This window comes from Eleutherodactylus coqui, chromosome 1, assembly GCF_035609145.1.
Source record: "Eleutherodactylus coqui strain aEleCoq1 chromosome 1, aEleCoq1.hap1, whole genome shotgun sequence".
In the NCBI taxonomy this organism is placed as follows: domain Eukaryota; kingdom Metazoa; phylum Chordata; class Amphibia; order Anura; family Eleutherodactylidae; genus Eleutherodactylus; species Eleutherodactylus coqui.
The window spans coordinates 355,456,631-355,475,713 of record NC_089837.1 but is presented as its reverse complement, the minus strand read 5'-3'; the positions used below and the strand labels follow the sequence as shown (position 1 = coordinate 355,475,713).

The window sequence follows — 19,083 nt, the reverse complement described above, 5'->3', positions numbered from 1 at the left end:
CACTCGCATCGCAGCAATTCGCTCGCGCATGAAAATCTCCCAATATTCCCTATGGAAGCAAAAGAAAAATAAAAAATTGCATTGCAATCGTATGAAACACACATGTACAAGCGAGCGTGATGTGTTTTTTTTAATTATTCTTTTTGGATCCCATAGTGAAGAATGAGCAATATTGCCCTGAAATAGGACATGGGTCAAGTTTTCTTTCTCAGTGCTACAAGAAAAAAATCCCAGATGTAAATGTGCCCATTAAAACAATAGCTTATTTTCCTGTCTGAATTCTGTCTATCTCGCTATGTACAGAAATTGTGTGGAAAAATCACCCATGTACATGCACCCTGAAGAGGTTTTCCAGAAGTAAATGATTGATGATCGATCCCCAGGATAGGTCATAAATAGTTGAATGGCAAGAATCCGCCGCTTGGGATCCCCGCAATCAGCTGACTGAAGTGACAGCAAATGAGCACCGCTATCATTTCAGTCCATATTCATTCTATTAATTGAATGGCTGTGATTGGTTCAACGAGTGCTGGCTCTGATTGGCTGAGCTGAGGCCCTCAGCCAATCACAGCCAGCACTTCCTGGAGGCGGGGATTTTCTGATCCCCCCATCTATAAGAAATGCTGAAGACCAGTGTCGGGGAGAAGATGCAGCGGAGCTGGACAGCGCTTCTAGGTGATGTGTGTGTATTTTTTAAAATCTTTTTCCACAGCTAGGGCTTAGTTTCAGGTTAGGGTTAATATTTCAGTAGGCCTAAAGTTGGAATGAGTGAATGAGTTAGAGATGTGATTTTTAATATTGTTGCATCACAGTTTTGCATCAAAATCATCCATAACACTATTTAACTGATGTAGATGACTCTTTTGTGTTTGTGATTGTATTGTGCAATGACTGATACCAAAGTTTAGTTGAGGCATTAGAGAAGTTAAGTAACTCACCGCAGCTAGATCTGATTCTGTATAAGTTTCTGATAGGACATGGAGGAAAAAGTAAGCATTTATGGAGAGGAGGTTTCTTTACATCAGCATGGTCAGTAGTAGGAGAATGAGGAAAGGTAGGCATACGTTGTGAACAGTACATATTTGGTTTGAAGGTCTTATTGTCAGAATTGTCAGAGGCAGGGGACAATTGGAATATCCTCAGGACACAAAAGGTCCTTAACAGAAGCAAATGGTTGGGAAAGCACTCCTAGCACTTTGTGTGAGTGACAAATGTCATATCAAGATGTAGAAATTGGGCCTAGGTCATTAATACAAGCAGGTTAGGAAAGGAAGCCACTGGCATTGCTGTGACGAAGAGCTGTGGCTGGGAGCAGAGAAGAAGCCATTCTTATTTTTACATGAGCAAGATAATGGAGGTGCCATGGACAAGGGAAGGAGGAAGCTGGTTGAGCTAGTGTTTAATGCAGTGATGTAAGAGGCTATGGAAACGTTTGTGCATGAAAAATAAATACACATATCTTGCTAAGTCCCTGCAGAACAACTGATGCACTTATCTATTTTTTTACATTAAGTTTTCCTTCTCATGTATTTAGAAAGAATCATACTTGCTTTAGGCCCAATGTCCATGGGTGGATCTGATTTGCCGAATCTGCGCGGAAGATCCGCAAATCAAGCATAGGGAAGCATGGATGTCCGCACATGAATTGCAGCATGCAGATTTGTTTTGCGGACCCTTTGGTCCAGAAAACAAATCGCAGCATGCTCCATTTCAGTGCGGTTCACGGGCCGCAGATTCCATGGGAAAGCAGGAGTTTTTTTTAAAACTCCACTGCGCATGTGCGGCGGCGTGCCGGCCGGCCGGACAGCGCTTCCGCACACATCCACAGGGAAGAAAATAGAAGAACCGGACAGATACAGTGTCCTTGGCTGTGAGCAGTGTCAGTTTCTGCTGCAGGCTCCCGCATGCGGAATCTGATCCGCCCGTGGACATGAGGCCTTGCAGGCTCTCCTACATTCAAGTTTCTGGCTAAGGGGCATATCCAGCATGCACAAGCTCAGCTCCTACTCCCCTCTCCTCTTTCAGCAGCTGTTTAGCATGATCATGCTTACTCAATACTACACAGCTATCTCCTCCTCTCTCTGAATAGCTACTAGTTTATTACCCCTCAATGCTGATGTTGAAGAGCAGAAAATTCAAAAACGCCTCACATCACTTCTGTCAAACAGCGATCCTCCGGATTGCAAATGTTTCCCAATGATTTCAATTGGAAACATTACATGGCACTCACATGCACATCGTGCAGCATGCGAGTGCCATGCAATGTCTTTTGAGGTCCCACTGAAAACCATAGACCTGGTGTTCCGCAGGAACGCCCAAAGATAGAACATGCTGCGTGTAACATTTCACTCATGTGAATAAGTCCATTCAAAAGAATGGATTTTATGTTAGTGCGATTCACACAAATTACGCGCAATATTCTCGCTCGTCTGAATAAGCTCTCAGTCTGTAGTGCCTTGGAAAACTATACAAGCATAGAAATCAAACTGTCGGAAATTTTTAATGAAACCCAATTACAAAAAGTCTTCAGTTTTAAATGCATGTTGATTTTTAGAAAAAGTGCTAAGGTGTAACTTTGCATAGCACTGGGAAGTGCTGGCTCTCCTTGTTGAGATTCAGCTCAAGTACTGACAAGATGCTGATTTGGCTGATATCCCTAGTCAGGTTTCAAGATTCTTTAAAGATCTGTCACCACTCCTGACATGTCTGTTTTAAGAAATGCTTGAATCTTCCATGAAACAACAATTCTGGAACGTCTTGTCTTATAACTCTATATTTTGATGGTCCTCTGTTATTCCTACTGAATGTTTGAATAGATTAACACCTGGTTGTTGGGGGTCTCCCTACACAGTCCCACATTATGCAACTTGTGCAGTCAGTAGCCTGTTGTGGTGGAACACCCCTTCAAGGAGAACCATAATATCCAGATGTCAATCTTTTCACAAGTTTCTAGCAGGAATTATTGGTGATGTTATTAATTCTTAAATAACAAAAGCCTAGTAGAAATAACAGAGGAACCGCATAATGTAGAGTTATAAGAAAAGATGCTCCAGTTTCATGGGGTTTGCAAGTATTTACTAAATCAGGAGTGGTTACAGGTCCTCTTTAAAAGGATTTTTCGCACATTTACAATTAATGACCCATCCTCAGGATAGGTCATCAATAGTTGATCGATGGGGGTTAGCTGCTCAGGATCCCTGACAATCAGCTTATTCTCCAGCCTGCTGTCAGTGCGTTGGAGAAAGATGTGCACATCAGGGTCAGAGACGGAAGTTTAATGGAAAGCATCCCTCCCATTGGGACCCCTGCTGATCAACTATTGATGATTTATCCTGAGGGCCGGTCATTAATAGTAAATGCGCGAAAAACCACTTTAATGGGTAGTTACCTATAGCTGGCAGTAGAGAGGGGACAGCTGATTTGTATAATTTTGCATAGAAGAGTAGGTCTCTCTGACTCAAGAGACACAGCCTGCAGGCTGTCTTCCCTCCCTAAACATTCCCATTCAACTTTAAAACAAGACTTTCTCTGACTTGCATTTTTGCCTTCTCTATACTGAATAGAAGTGGGCTAAAGAAGAAACTGGGCTGGACAAGTTTCAATTCTGCAGAAAATGTTCAGTATTTAAAGGTGTTTTCCATTGTTTAAAAAGGGGCAGAGAACTTTTAAAAACAAAATAAAAAATCTATACTTGCCTTTAAAAGTCTCGCCGCTCAACTGCAGCTGATTCCTGCCGCTTTGATCCCAGAAGCCTCTACAGCTGTCACGTGCCGTTCATTATTCATGTGACTACTGCTGCACATCACCACTGAGGTCAGTTATTGGCATTGTGAACGATGAACATTACATAATCACTGCAGGAGCTTCAGGGACCCGAGTGGATCGAACCACGGTGCTGAAGCAACAGGACTTTTAAAAGAGTATACATTTAAAAAAAAAAAAATTTTAACCCTTGCTTTACACTATGCTCTCTCCATTTTTTTTTTCCATATTGGAAACCCCCTTTAATGTATTTAACATAGAATATAATTAATTTTAGACCTGTTTTGAAGCAAAAAAATCAAAAACAGACCGTTCTCTCTTATTGATAAAATATGCGGTTATAAATGTAATTCAACTTTGTATGCCTTTATATAAATTAGTAACCATTTAAATTGGCAAGAGTAATTCCAACTGCCCAGGAGCATTCATAATGTTCACCCTTTAAAGAGAATATGTCGGCTCGAACGTGCTGTCCAAACCACAGGCAGCATGTTATTGAGCAGATTGATATGTAGTTTTATGGGGAAAGATTCAGTGTAACTTGTATTTAATTCATTTATATCTCTGCTCATTCTGATCTGAAGTGTCCAATAGGCGGAGCTATCAGTGATTGACAGCCATCCTTGTATGTAAATGTACAGTCATACACAGATATCTGCTATTCACTGATTAGAACAACTAATTGGACTGTTCAGGTCAGTATGAACAGAGATGCAAGTGAACATAATAGAAGTTATACTGAATCTTTCCCCATAAAACTAAATAACAATCTGCTCAGCTCCTCCTGCTCTATAACATGATGCCTGCGGTTTAGACATCATGTTTGAGCTGCCAGATTCCCTTTAACCCTTTCCAATCTACTGTCTGACGTCTAAAGACATTCTGATTGAAGGCTGTACAGCTCTGATGTCGGAAGACGTCCGGCAGGGTATTCTTACTGTAGATTACTGGCCGCTCTGTTGTCGGGGGGCTCTCCAGCATGTCCCATACCGCAGTACTGGCTCTAGCCAGCAGATGGCGTCATTGTATAATGGCAGAAAGAGAGAGCCCCCTAGGAAACTTTGAATCCAAAATTGGATTGTAAAAAGTTAATGTGCCAGTATTGTAAAAGTTTATTTAATCTACTTGATGCTGTATTTCAGCCTAGTGAACATCACAAGTTTTGTCATTTTTTTCACGTGAACCCTTTTTCTTTTACTAATGCAGTTTTGTTGTACATTTATTTTTTAGTTAGTGGCAGCTTTAACCTGTTACAGCAGATGGTGATTATTTAGGTTAGGGTCCCAGGACTGTTCTGACCATTGTCAACAAACATGACACTGTATACAGTTATGTGGGGTACTTGGCAGTCCAGAAATACATAATGACATTTATAGATTTGGCACCAGGGTGAAAAGAAAGCAACAAATTTAAGTTTGTTCCTTGCAGTACTGTCTCCAAGAACATGTCATTTTACAAGGAGTTTCCATCATTCTGTCGCATTTGTTGTATGTCTCCTATTACTCTGTATTTCATTTTGGCAGTCTTTGTTTTATTAGCTGGAACTGTTTGAAAATAATTTATTTACTGCTCTGTTTCTTTGTGGTGCAAGAGGATTCTTTTGGGACAGAATTAAGAGATGAAAGCAAAAAAATGTACATAAAAGGTCCAGCACTCAGTCTATCACCTAGAATGCATTCAATCATAGTTGTGAGGAAGCACTTACTTGAAAGAGGTGCCTGGTGAAGAATTAAAAGATGGGCAGAGACGATTGTGCTAAGCACTGCTGCCATCCTGTTCCTGAAAGAGCCTAGTGATAGAATGATGGGGATATAGCTCTGCATAGAATTGGACAAGTGCAGTAACCTCATGCTGGCTCTCACAGGTCTGCTATAAACTTAAAAGCATAGCATTGTGAAAGTCTGATTGAATACTGATTTGCAATCAGTGCTATTTTCCTCCTAAATTTGACCTGCGCACAAATGCCTAAAGTCTGATATGTATGGGGGGTAGCTCAATTTTTCCCTGGCAGATTATTTTGGGGAAAAAAGTATCAGGAATGTGGTTTCCTGAGAGTTAAGCCAGCACCAGAGCTACCTGGCTGTAGCTTACCTCCCTAAACAAACCAATTTTTGGCTGATATGAATGTTCATATGTATGGAGAAGTCAGTGAAAACAACTGTCAGATGAACAGTCGTCCTAGTCAGTGTATGGGCACCTTAAGTCCTGGAATGCTGTTATTTAGTGATTCTGCTTTTTTAGGCTTTGTTCACACTGGCATCATGGCCTCCATTTGTAATATGAAACTGTGCTGGATCTGTCATATGATGGATCCAGATGGGGCAGATGGACTCCATTATAATGGGGTCTATTGGGGTTCCATTAAAGTTTTTGGCATTTTGATGGCAAGAATAGCATGCTGCTCTATACTGGCCAACAAAACTAATGGACCCCCCTGTGGAGGCTCTTGTGTTTATCTTAGTTGATTCATTGTTACTCCATAAATAATAGCTACATATTCCCCAAATATATACATATGTAGATGAAATTAACTTATTCAATATAGCGCTTTATCTTCTCCTACATAGATATCAATGAATGTGAAGAGCAGCGTTGCGAACAAGCTTGCGTCAATACACCTGGAAGCTATTCATGTCATTGTGATGGGCGGGGAGGAGTAAAATTATCACATGACATGAGCACTTGCGAGGTACTCTTTAACTTGTATTTTTGTCAAGCATTAGATGTGTTTAGAATGTTCCACTGATGTACTTGTTATACTGTTTGTCTGCTTTTTTTTGCCTCCAGGACATAATGCCCTGTGCTCCTTTTGCAACGGAGAAGAGCATCAAGTCTTTGTACCTTGGCAGGATGTTCAGTGGGACTCCAGTAATCAAACTTCGGTTTAAGAGAAAACAGCCCACCAGGTAGGAGGTTACATTGTTGCTGTATTAAAAGAGATCTAAGATAACTTGACTACAACCAAGTTTGTCCTTGTTTCTATGCAATCTTTTAATTAATCACGTTCACTACTACATTGTGGATAGTATCCTTTCGCTACTGCACACCTGGCATTCAGATTTGTCTGGATTTTCTTTCTGAAAACATTTCTTGACATTTTCAGTTTTCTCCATTAGGGTGAAAGAAAAATTTGGCACAAATGTATTCCGACTTAAAACTGACTTAAATTTGGCTGTAGAAATTTAACTTTTTTGGCCCCGGTCATGGAAACAATCCTGATGTCTTTCTCTGCAGTATTTCCTAACACTGCCATTAATAAGTTTAGTGGTTTTTATGATTTCTCACTCCTCTTTGGCACACAGTTTGCAGGTTTCTTCTAAATTCCTAGCTTGACCCGTTACAGCTAGGTTTCTTCTGTTTGTATAAAGAGAACAATAACATTTAATGTTAAATTTGTTTTTAAAGTGTAGCGCCATGTATATCGATTTGCTTATTCAGAACAATTGCTGTATTTAAAGGCATGTGACCTGACTGGACTAATCTTTTGTCCTGACACTGCCTTTTACACTGTGACTGCAGAATGCAGACTAGATGAATGATGAAAAAGACCACAAAGTTCATCTTACCACCCTTACAATGTCTTACGCAAAACAAGTGGTGCAATGGTTAATCTTTTTTCAGACTCCTTGGTTCAATCACCATAGTGGTCAAATTATATTTTTATGCTGTTTACCAGGATTTCAAGATTCGTCATAGCAGTTTTGCAGGGTTTCCCTTGTATTCTTAGTTTTAGGAAGTCCTAAATCCTCTTCTAAAGCATCAAGAGTCCATCTTGCGCTACATGTCTTAGTTCTTTTTTTTTTCCTTTGCTTTAATTTCTTTCTGCTCCATCCATTTTCTTGTCCAAGGTCATTCCTTGCTCTCTTGGACCCTTTCCTCTTGTAAGACTAGTTGCCTTTCTTTTGACCTGGCTCTATTACTGGTTGAAGTCGCTTATTGGAAAACAGTTTCCATAACCTAAGTTTTGTAATACTGTCTTTTATATACTTGGATAAAGTAGGTCTATTAAACTCTTTATTTCTTGGCACATTGTTAGACTTGTGGCAGAATTCGACTTTCGAACGTTTGATCCTGAAGGTGTGCTTTTCTTTGCTGGTGGCCATCAAGACAGCTCATGGATAGTCCTTGCTCTCCGAAATGGAAAGCTTGAGCTACAACTGAAATATAATGGAATAGGACGAGTGACCAGCAGTGGACTGATAATGAACCATGGTATTTGGCAAACGGTAAGTAGCTCCCAGATATTAGCATTGTGTAAAAGGGGTGTTTAAGTATGCTGAAAATAAATCTTAGCACTTGGACCCCCACTAATCAAAACTTGTGACATGTCACTATTACATGCTAGAATTTTATGAAATAATAGGTACACTGTAAATATCCAACATGAAATGTAGAAGATTTTTCTTGGGTACAAATAAGATAAAATGCTGAAACTAGATTGAACAGGAATATACTTGTTTTACTAATTCTTTGCTTATTCTGCACCACTGAACCTACTCCAGTTGTGGCCCTTCACTTGTACAAATTGAACGTAATAACATGGTGTCCATGGTATTTGTAAACAAGGAGGATGGTGATCAATGGTACAAAAACCGTGCAGATTCACTGAGGTAGTATCCAAAAACATACAGATGGGTTCTGTCCCATCGGGGCTCACGATCTAAATTCACCTATCAAGTGATATGACGATTAGATATCAGAAAAAACTTTGTGGAACGGGTTTCATAAAAAGTGGTGAGTTCTCCTTCAATAGAAGTCTTCAGACAGAGGCTGGACAGACAGAGGCTTTGCACAAGGAAGACTAGAAGCAATGGGATGAAAGTGGCAGGAGATTAGATATTAGTAAAAACTTTCTGACAGTGAGGGTGATCAGTGAGTGGAATAGGTTACCACAGGAGGTGGTGAGTTCTCAATGGAAGTCTTCAAACGGAGACTGAACAGACATTTGTCTGGAATGATTTAGTGAATCCTGCATTAAGCAGGGGGTTGGACCCGATGACCCTGAAGGTCCCTTCTAACTCTACCAATAGAGAATGCCCACACATTGTAGACTTTTGGGCAGATATATACACCTTTTTGTCCCTACTCCTACCTATACAGACTAAGATATTTACTTTGGACCCAAAGATAGCGCTGTTTGGTTTAATGGAAGAGAGAATATGGCCATCCCATACCCAAATTTTTCTCAGAGAAGTGTTGTTTCTGGCCAGGAAGGCAATAGCTATGAAGTGGATGGCTGTGGAGTCCCCCTCTGTCAGGAGTTGGCGGAAGCTGGTGGATGTAGTAATCCCATATGAAAAGATAATCTATAAACACAGGGGATGTCATGACAAATTTCGGAAAATAAGGGAACCATGGCTTAAGTCGCACCACACATTGTAGATGGATTAGCTGCAGTGGACCCGATGGGTACTATGCATGTAAGTGATGAAACTCATATGGAGGCCAATAAGTTTGTTTATTGAAATGTTTATTGAAAATATATAGTTAACAAATTCGGAGTAATTTCTGTTTATAAGCAGGGGAATAAAATATTTGTGAAGAAATGTTGTACTTTCTTTATAATATTGCCATATTTTGTATTGCTCTTTTGTGTACAAAGACCGAATGAACGCTGTAAAATCTGTGTACAATTACGAATCTTGTACTAAAGTTGCAACATCTTTGAATGAAACGAAGTTTTAAAAAAAACAAAAAAAAACACACCTGTGGGAATGTCTGAGGACTGACAAGAATTACATCACCTGCGCAATACTGAGGAAATCCTAAAAACATGACCTGTTGGCGGTCCCTGAGGACTGGAGTTGAGAAACACTGTGATATTGCACCTCAGCCCCATTCTAGTGAATGAGTCTGAACTGCAGTACCAGAGACAACCTGATGACGGAAGCAGTGCTGTTCTTGCCTAAGCAGATTTTTTTTCTAACCTCTACAATTTTTCTATGCAGGACAACTTGTCTCATGAACTGTATTTTTTTTCATATTGATGAATACTAAACTATAAATATCTTAGTCTTTGGCAGTGATTTTTCTTATGCTCTTAATTGAAATCTAGAGAACATGGTATTTGAAGGATGAAATAGATTTCTCTTAACATAAGTGCTAACATTTCCGCAGCATGGGATCATGTCTAGTCGTCTATTTGTCTACCGCATTACATACATCTAGTCTGAGAAAAATCAAACCACTATGTTAATGTTTTCTGCCAGCCTGGATCAAATAAAGTTTAATGAAGATTTCTAGGGCATGAAGTAATCATTAGTTTGAACAGAGTTACAGGAAAAGTGAGTTTTGGTGACTATAAATAAATGCATAAATAAAAAGACATTTTTTTTGTAAAATTAGTGTAATTACTATTGCAATTAAATTCTCTTAAAGGTTATGGACACCTTTTGGAGAGCAAACTTTTTTTCACTGAAATGCATGTATTTTGGGCTGACAATCATTTTTGCAGTAGGATTTTTATTAGAAAGTTTGCAGCTTCTACTTATGTTTTGCATTGAACAGCAGTCAAGCACTTAACCCCTTAGTGACCAAGCCTGTTTGCACCTTAATGACCAAGCCAAGTTTTGGAAATATGACATGTCACTTTAACATAGGATAACTCTGTTAAGATTTTGCATATCCAAGTGATTCTGATATAGTTTTTTCACCACATATTGTACTTCTTGATGTCAGAAGACGTCCTGCAGGGGGGGGTGGGGGGGGGCATGTCACATACTGCTGTACTGGCTGTAGCCAGTAAATGGTACCAAGGTAAAATAGCAGAAAGAGAAAGCCCCCTAGAAAACCCTGAATCCAAAATTGGATTGCAAAGGGTTAAATGTGCCAAACTTGTGGAAAAAATTAAAAATTTGACATTTTTTCACATTTTCAATTGCAATATTTAAAATATGTGCAAACATTCTGTACAAATTTTTGATAAGATATATATTTCCATCTGTTTACTTTATTCTGGACGCACATTTGAAAAACTTTAGTTTTTTGTTTTTTTTTAACCATTTAGGATGTACAAATTTAACATTGATTAGCAATATTTTGAGAAACACTTTGTTTTCCTACACCAAGCCAAGATTGCAAAGGCTCATAGGTGTCAGAATGATAGATACCCCCACAAATGACCCAATTTTAAAAACTACACCCCTTAATATATTCACTAAGGTGTCATGAGTATTTTGACCCGACAGTTTTTTTTCAAGAGTTAATGCAATTTATGAGAAAAAATAAAATTACATATTTTTGCAAATACATCATTTTAAAGGCAGTTTTTGTTCTATAGTGCACATTAAAATGAGAATTTACACCCCAAAATGGATACCCCCGTTTGTCCTGTGTTCAGATACATACCTGTTGTTGCCCTAATATTATATCTATATGCACAATGGGGCCCAAATTGGAAGGAGCAGCAGTGGCTTTCAGAACAGGAATTTTAGCCTGAAGATGTTTTAGACCCCATTGCACATTTGTAGAGCCCTTGAGCTGCCAAAACAATTCAGAACCCGCGCAAATGACCCACTTTTGAAAACTAGACCCCTTAATGAATTCATCTAGGGGTGTACTGCTTATTTTCATCCAGCAGTTTTTGAATGAATTCAAGCAAAGCATAAGGAAAAAATTACGATTTTCACTTTTTAGCAATGGTATCATTTTTAAAAAACGTTTTTTTTGTACAGCACACATATGAATGAAGACTTTCACCCCAAAATGGGTAACCCTGTTCTTCCTGTATTCAGAAACATACCCATAGTGGCCCTAATCTACTTACACGACACATGGCTAGGCCTATAATGGAGGGAACAGCCGTTGGATTTCAGGCCACAACTGAATACATTCCAGGCTCCATTGCTCACTTGTGCAGAAAAGAAATTGACTCTCTAAAATGAATCCCCCCCTCTTCTCTGTGCCCTTTTTGGCGTTCCCTAAATCTTAGATAAAAGTAATAATGTAAACTGCGTGGTATTTCCGAAGACAGGTGTAATTACGGAGGCTCGGTTGGGATGGGCACATGGGGCAATAAAATCGGGTATCCCTCCTCCTCTCATGCTTTTTTGGGGGGATATTTCTTGACCTCAGCGGCAGGGATAGGGTGTAAAAAGTGGCGCTCTGTGAGGCTTCGTAAGCTTGCTGAGGTGCGGCGGTCTCACACAACAGGCTCTCAACAAGCTGCTCCTGGAACTGCAGGAAGGCGAGCGTTCCTGGGAGCTTCTTGTAAATTGCATATTACAGGTAGCGATCTGAATAAGGCCGGGCTCACACAGCCGTATATGGGACTGTGGAGTCCCGCAGTGAATCCCAGCTGTGAGCCGGGACGTGACCCTGCCTATGGCCGCGTAATACATTACGCATATCTGTACACTCACACAGACGGCCATGCACAGTACATCTTTTTTTTGTTTATATTTCCTGCGCTGTCGCTTAGTGATGACGCGGGTACCAGCAGCCCATACACAATATAGTTACGTATGGGCTACGGGTATATCCCGACCATAGACCACAACGGGCCCTATGTTGCAGGTATCCGCGGTAAAAATAGAACATGCTGTGTTCTGTTTTCTGCGAGTGGATTATGCAATTCCGACCCGCTAAAGTGAGCAGAATTGTGTTAACGCATGCAGAATCCGCAATTTCTATCCTGTCATGTGAGGCTGGCCTAAGGTAGATCGCTACATTTTTATCATGTGACCGGGGAACGCTCAACGAGGCCACCGGTCACTGCTCCACGCTCTCGGCTACTGTTGGTAGCCGGGAGCAAGGAGATTTCAAATTTCCTGAGCTCCTCGGCTCCTGCTTATGTGTCTGGCATTTTGCCGGCGGCGATTGCTCAAAAGCAGAGAAAGGTCCATGGAGGAGCATTGCATTGGGTTTCAAATGTGGAGGCCTCTGGTAAGGAGTTTCAACTCCTCTCACCGATTTGCATCAGTGATGGGTTTTCTCAGGGTGTCATAGTGCAGGTCCCATCCTCCCAGCGTTGCAGGGGTTTTTATTCGAATCTGTTTACTGTTGCCAAAAAAGAAAGCTCATTCTGGCCAGTCCTGGATCTGAAAGCCCTAAATTGCTACATTAGAGTTCAGCATTTTCGCATGGAATCTCTAAGGTCAGTTGTGACATCCATGGAGCCGGACAAATTTATCTCGTTTTATAGATATCAAGGATGCCTATCTACACATCCTGATTTGTCAGGCTCATAAGCGTTTCCTGTGGCTTGCCGTTCAGTGTAGGCATTACCAGTTTGCAACCCTCCCATTTGGGCTGGCTACTGCACCCCAGGTTTTTACCAAGGTGCTGGCAGCGGTAATGGCACTCCTTCATCTTAAAGTGATTGTGGCCATTCCTTAATCGGATAACATCCTGATAAAATCCTCTCACTGTGGGGTTGTTTTGTGGGGTCTCAGCAGAATGATGGCTTCCCCGGGGGAATGGGAACTGCAAAGTATTTTAGTTAAAATGCTGTAGTTGCAGCCACGGACATGGATCAGATGGCCTCCAGGTTCAACCACAGGTTACCCGCCTTTGTGACCTCATCTTGGGATCCCCTAGCTTGTGCAGTGGACACCATCCTGATCCCTTGAGAGGAATTCTGATTCCCTCCTTTCTCTGATCCTGCGACTGCTCAAGAATATCAGGCAGGAGGGCCTTCCAGTCCTCCTTGTGGATCCAGATTGGCCACGCAGAGCATGGGTCTCTCAGGGACCCCTCTACCACCCTAATTTGTCCACGCTACATTTACCTGCATGGCTGTTGAGACTGCTGTCTTAAGATCTCACGGCTTTAGAGAGTCGGTCATCCAGACTATGATAAAAGCTTGGAAGCCGCCTTCTTCCAAGGTCTATAATCAAGTATGGAGGAGCTTCTTCCTCTGCTACAAGCAGTGGAAAGCCCACCTGACGCATTTTTCTCTGCCTCAGGTCCTTTCCTTTTTGCAGATGGGTCTGGAGCCGGGACTGAGCCTCAGTTCCTTAAGCCTCTTTCACACGGGCTACAAAATCATCGCTACAAAACGCATGTACGTGAAGCCCATTGTTTCCAATGGGTTCTTTCAAGCTGCAAAACATCACTCATGTGAAAGAACCCATTGAAAACCATGGGCTTCACATACATTCATTTTCTAGCGATGATTTTGTAGCAAGATTTTGTAGCCCATGTAAAAGAGGCCTTAAAAGGACAGGTGCCGGCCCTCTTGATGCTTTTTCAGTTTCCTCTGGCCTCAAGGTTGGTGGACCGCACCTTTTTGCAAGGTGCGCTCGCACCGTTCCTCCCCATCGTTCTCCAGTACCATTGTGGGACCTAAACTTGGTACTGACGGCATTACTGTCTACCCTCTTTGAACCACTGAAGAAGGTTCCTATGCATCTCTTGACGTGGAAGGTTGCCTTCTTGATGGCCATTACTTCCATTCACAGGGTATTTGAGTTGCCAGCTCTCTTGGCTAAACCACCGTTTACCATCCTCCATCACAATAGGGTGGTATTACGGTCTGTTCCGTCGTTTCTTCCTGAGGTGGTATCAGCCTTTCACCTTAATGAGGAAATCGTCCTCGCCTCTTTTTCCCCTGTCGCCGATCATCTGAGGTTAGGGACCCTGCACAGGCTGGACCTGGTGCTGGCTTTTAAGATCTATCTCTCACAGACGGCCTCTTACAGGCTTTGCATTTCTCTTTTTATCATCTATGAGGGTCCGAAACGTGGGCTTCCCGCCTCCAAGATGGCAGTCTCCAAAGCCTACCGCGCAGAAGAGAAAAGGCCCCCTTCTGGGTCACAGCGCATTCGGCTCTGGTGGTGGGGGCATTATGAGCTGTGCAGAATGGGCCTTCTGCCACCTAAGTGTGTAAGGCCGCCACTTGGTCTTCCTTGCACACTTTTTCCAAATTTAGTCAGGTCGATGCAATAGCATTCGCAGATGCCACTTTGGGGCGCAGAGTTCTGTAGACTGGCATCAGCTGTCCGCATGTGTCCTGGAGCTCCCACCCTAGACGGGAACTGCTTTGGGACGTCCCATGGTCTAGAGCTGTGTACTTAATGGGACAGATGAGTAAAACTAGACTTTGGTACTCACTGTAAAGTCCCTTTCTTGTCTCGTCCATTGGAGTACACAGCACCCACCCAATTCAGGTACTCCGTTTTTTGTTGACCTTCCTCGTTCGAGGTTCTCCTTTGTTGCCGTACATGGTACTATCCTGAGTGGATTTATTCTTATACGTCTTTTTTCTGCTGTATGAGTGTTGGTATAATTTCTGGAGAATTTGAAGGAAAGCAGAAAGAGGTAAAACAAGAAAGCACTTTTCAAAATGGCTACTCTTAGTGACCAGTAGCTATATCCCATGGCCTAGAGCTGTGTACCCCAATGGACGAGACGAGAAATAGACTTGACAGTGAGTACCAAAGTCTAGTTTTTTTTTATTCCCTATCCCATCTTTGGAATGACAGGTCAGATTCTTTCATGCAAATGTACAATAACCCAACTCAGTGGTTAGCACAGTTGCCTTCCAGCCTTGAGGTCCTTGGTTTGAGTCAAATGAAAGGATGGCATCTGCATGGAATTTGTATTTTCTCCGTGTGTTTGTGTGGGCTTCCTCTGGGTACTCCCTATTTCCTCCCTCACTCGAAAGATATAATGATAGGTTAATTGGCTTACTATCAAATTTGCTTTTAGTGTGCGTGTGATGGAGAAATTACAATATAAGCCTCAATTGTAGCAGGGACTGATGTGATTGGTGGCAGTGTTTGTAATAAAACAAAAACAAGTCACCATACTACAATCTAGTGATTAACAACCAGCTGGACCATACAATAAATGTACATCTAGGGGTGCAAAACTAACTGTGTCCTTTTTGTCTGCAGATTTCTGTGGAAGAACTTGAACGGAATTTGGTGATAAAAGTCAATAAAGATGCAGTCATGAAAATAGCCGTGGCTGGGGATCTTTTTACATTTGACAAAGGATTGCATCAGCTAAATTTGACAGTAGGAGGAATTCCCTTTAAAAATACTGACCTGATTCAGCCAGTAAGTGCCATTCTAAAGAGTCATAATACAGAGGTTTGCCATTTTTAACTCTCATCCAGAAATATGTTAACCTGTGTCTGCCCTCAGATGAACCCTCGTATGGACGGCTGTATGAGGAGCTGGAACTGGCTGAATGGAGAGGACACCTCTATACAGGAGACTGTGCAAAGGACAGAGAAGATGCAGTGCTTTATGGTTGCCGGTAGAGGATCTTTTTACCCAGGAAAAGGATATGCGCTTTTCTTCATTGATTATAGTAAGTAAGAAAAAAATGAATATAGCATAATGGAGAAACTTATGAAAAAACACTGCAACTAAAAACAGTGTGGTTTTCCATATCGGCTTGTTCCTATATTTTCTTTTTAAGGTGATATATTTACCACACTTTGCAATTCCTGTTAAAATAGGAAAAAGGTTTTTCTCCTTTTTGAAACTAGTTGAGTAACAGTAAATGGCCAACTCTGTTGACATACTGTAAGTCCATAGTGCTTTCAGATTAATGTCTCGTTCCTAAGGGCAGATTAAAACTGCAGTGTTGTAACATGATGGCTGTGGGCCAAATCAGTAATCAGACGACAGGTATTGCCCTATCCGCCCCATTAAAGGCCCATTTAGACACAACGATCATTGCTCAAAATTTGCTCAAAAGCAGTCTTTTGAGCGATAATCGTTGTGTGTAACTGTATTGACATCGTGCAGTTTTCGTTATCCTGTCGCTCATCGTTGTCTTTCAGCGTGCAGAAAGATCAGTTATCAGGGATTCACAGCGGGATACAGCTGATACTATTGTTTCAGCTGTATCCCGTCCCTGATAACAAGCTGGGTATTCAGAACAGAGCGGTTCAGCTCTGTTCTCCATACCCCGCACGGAGTGTTCGGCTGTATAACAACTGGGCGTTCCATGCAGAAAGTAGCTAGATGCAGAAGACAAGTAGGGCTTGTTATACAGCCGAGCGCTCCGTGCACAAAACAGCTGGATGCAGAAGGCAAGCGGGGACACTCCGCTTGTCTTCTGCATCCTCCTCTCCGAGCGCTCGACTGTATAACAACCGGGTACTCAGAGCGGGGAACAGCTGGATGCAGAAGACAAGTGGGGATACCCTGCTTGTCTTCTGCATCCTCCGCTGGCAGCCCAAGTTGATCATCTTGCGCTGTGAATGACACAACGATTATCGCTCAAAAGTCGCTTGAGCGACATCTTTTGAGCAATAATTATTGTGTCCAAATGGGCCTTAGCCTGCATGCTTAGCCAAAGTGAGCTGCTGCCGAAGGCTTCTCATAATAGCTCATCTACTAACAAAGGAATCGGGCTCAGTGAAATCCAGCATCCCTGATTCTTGGGCTAACGCCGTACACATTGGGGCACACATGCTAATACTGCCTAACAGACAGTGCAAACTTTACAATTTTCAAATGTGTTGATTTATTACAGTGACTTATGTTGGCCTAGACGTCTGGCACCTCTTTAGGCACTTCTGTCGAACTTTATATCCTGTATTAGTTGGCTTAGTTTACACTAGTTTTTTTTCACCATAATTTTGGCACAGTTTTGTGCATATCATCACATTTAGGTCAGGCCCTTTGGTGTGAAGCCACACCCTTTTAATGGGCATACCAAAGAAAGTGTGTAAACGTGTCTATACACATCATATGGCTAAGTTCGCAATAGCGGTTTTTGTTTCTGTCTCGCTGTTCCATAGTGGGAGCATCTAAACGTAAAGAAAACGAAAATGCAACACTGAAGCAAGCGGATAGCTTTTCGTTTCCTTCCGTTTTTCACCGACGGTAGTGTTAAAAACAAAAAACGTAGACTGTCTTAGTTCTGTTTTTTAAACTGGAGACAAAAGCTAGTCTTTCTGTGTGAAAAACGGAAAATACAGAAACTGGTTTGAACTGGAAGTCTTCAGTTTCAATGCATTTCTATGGGCCAGAAAACTGAAACGTCTTCTTTCAATTTGCTGTTTCCCACAACAGAACCGTTAAATGGAAAGGGTCATTAGAAAGCAATGGCCTACACAAATAACGTAAGGCTCTGGACAGATGTTTGGTACATTAAACAAGTGTAATGCATCTACATCTGTATGTTCTTCCCAATTTTGTGTATGTTTTCTCCATTCTCTCAAAAACCTACTGATAGGTAGATTGGTTACCTGTTAAACTAAAGCTTTGTATGGTAGCATGAACTAGGGAAATTAGACAGTAAGTCACACTAGGCATGAGGACGGAAGACAGTCCATTCTCTGCATGATGCTGCTAGTTTAAAAATGAGATCTGAATATATTATATAAGCCTCTTATGATATGTTGTCTTAATATTACCCTGATTTCTTGTAGTGCATCAATCCAACGAGTCAAACTGGAGTATAGAGGTCAGTGCGGAGATAAGCCCAGCAACAGATACTGGACTGCTCTTTGCTCTTGTGTCAGAAAACAAGGAAGTCCCTCTGTCACTCGCACTTGTCGATTATCATTCCACTACGAAAGTAAAACGCCAGGTAAGAACTGCTTACATAAGCCATGCAGACTATTATATATGCTTACTTCAGCAGAGGCCCTGCAAACATAGGGACCAACACTTGTCAGTACAAGTCACTACTTTTATGTCAGTTGATTTATAAGGCGGAATGCACACGGGCGTATTTGCACTGCAGAATGCTTCCGCCTCCGGATTCCGCAGTAAATACCGCCCATAGCATGGCAAAACGCTATTTCATCTACACGACCGGAAATCGATTGCTACATGCTTCAATTCTGTGCGGAATCCGCATGGATGGCTTCCATTGATGTCAATGGAAGTTGTCTGACCCGCAGCCCTTCTGCAATCATCATTGGTCACAAGATCGCCTAGCGATGGCGCGACATTACCTGTCTTGCGCATGTGCACCAACGTGCCAGCTGGTACATCCGCATACAGATAAGAAGAAATCTGGATAGGTATGCAGGGGTCACAGAGTCTGATGCTGCTGCGGGATCCCGCATGCAGAATCCGACCCAGTAGTGTACATTTGGCCTTAATGTGTTGACTGCCGTGATCAGAGGAAACTATAAAGTACATCAGCCATTATCTAATAACATTTTAGTATAAAAATGTTGGACTCATGCTTAGTAGTACAGGATATTCATCAGAAGGACTCTGCCTCCACCTCCTCTTGCCCTCCTCAGTGTTAGGGGCAGAGCTGGAAGTACTTTATAATATGCCGCCTTTAACCCCTTGAGTGGCGGGTTTCCTACCACCCTGTCGTGCCCACCAGGGCAGGTTTTTTTAAATGGTCTAATCATTAAATTTCAACTAGTTTTGCAGTTGTGTCTCAAGAGCCATA

At 41.8% G+C, this 19,083-nt stretch overlaps 1 protein-coding gene across 2 annotated transcripts in view; it reads left to right on the top strand.

The window, feature by feature from the left end:
• Positions 1 to 19,083, top strand: part of GAS6 (growth arrest specific 6) — a 96,909-nt gene that overhangs the window by 73,062 nt on the left and 4,764 nt on the right. For both annotated transcript variants that reach the window (XM_066577233.1, XM_066577224.1), the window contains 6 exons: positions 6,330 to 6,451; positions 6,550 to 6,668; positions 7,799 to 7,988; positions 15,600 to 15,764; positions 15,852 to 16,020; positions 18,098 to 18,258. In XM_066577233.1, coding sequence (XP_066433330.1) covers positions 6,330 to 6,451; positions 6,550 to 6,668; positions 7,799 to 7,988; positions 15,600 to 15,764; positions 15,852 to 16,020; positions 18,098 to 18,258 — 926 coding nt within the window. The remainder of the gene's footprint in view (positions 1 to 6,329; positions 6,452 to 6,549; positions 6,669 to 7,798; positions 7,989 to 15,599; positions 15,765 to 15,851; positions 16,021 to 18,097; positions 18,259 to 19,083) is intronic.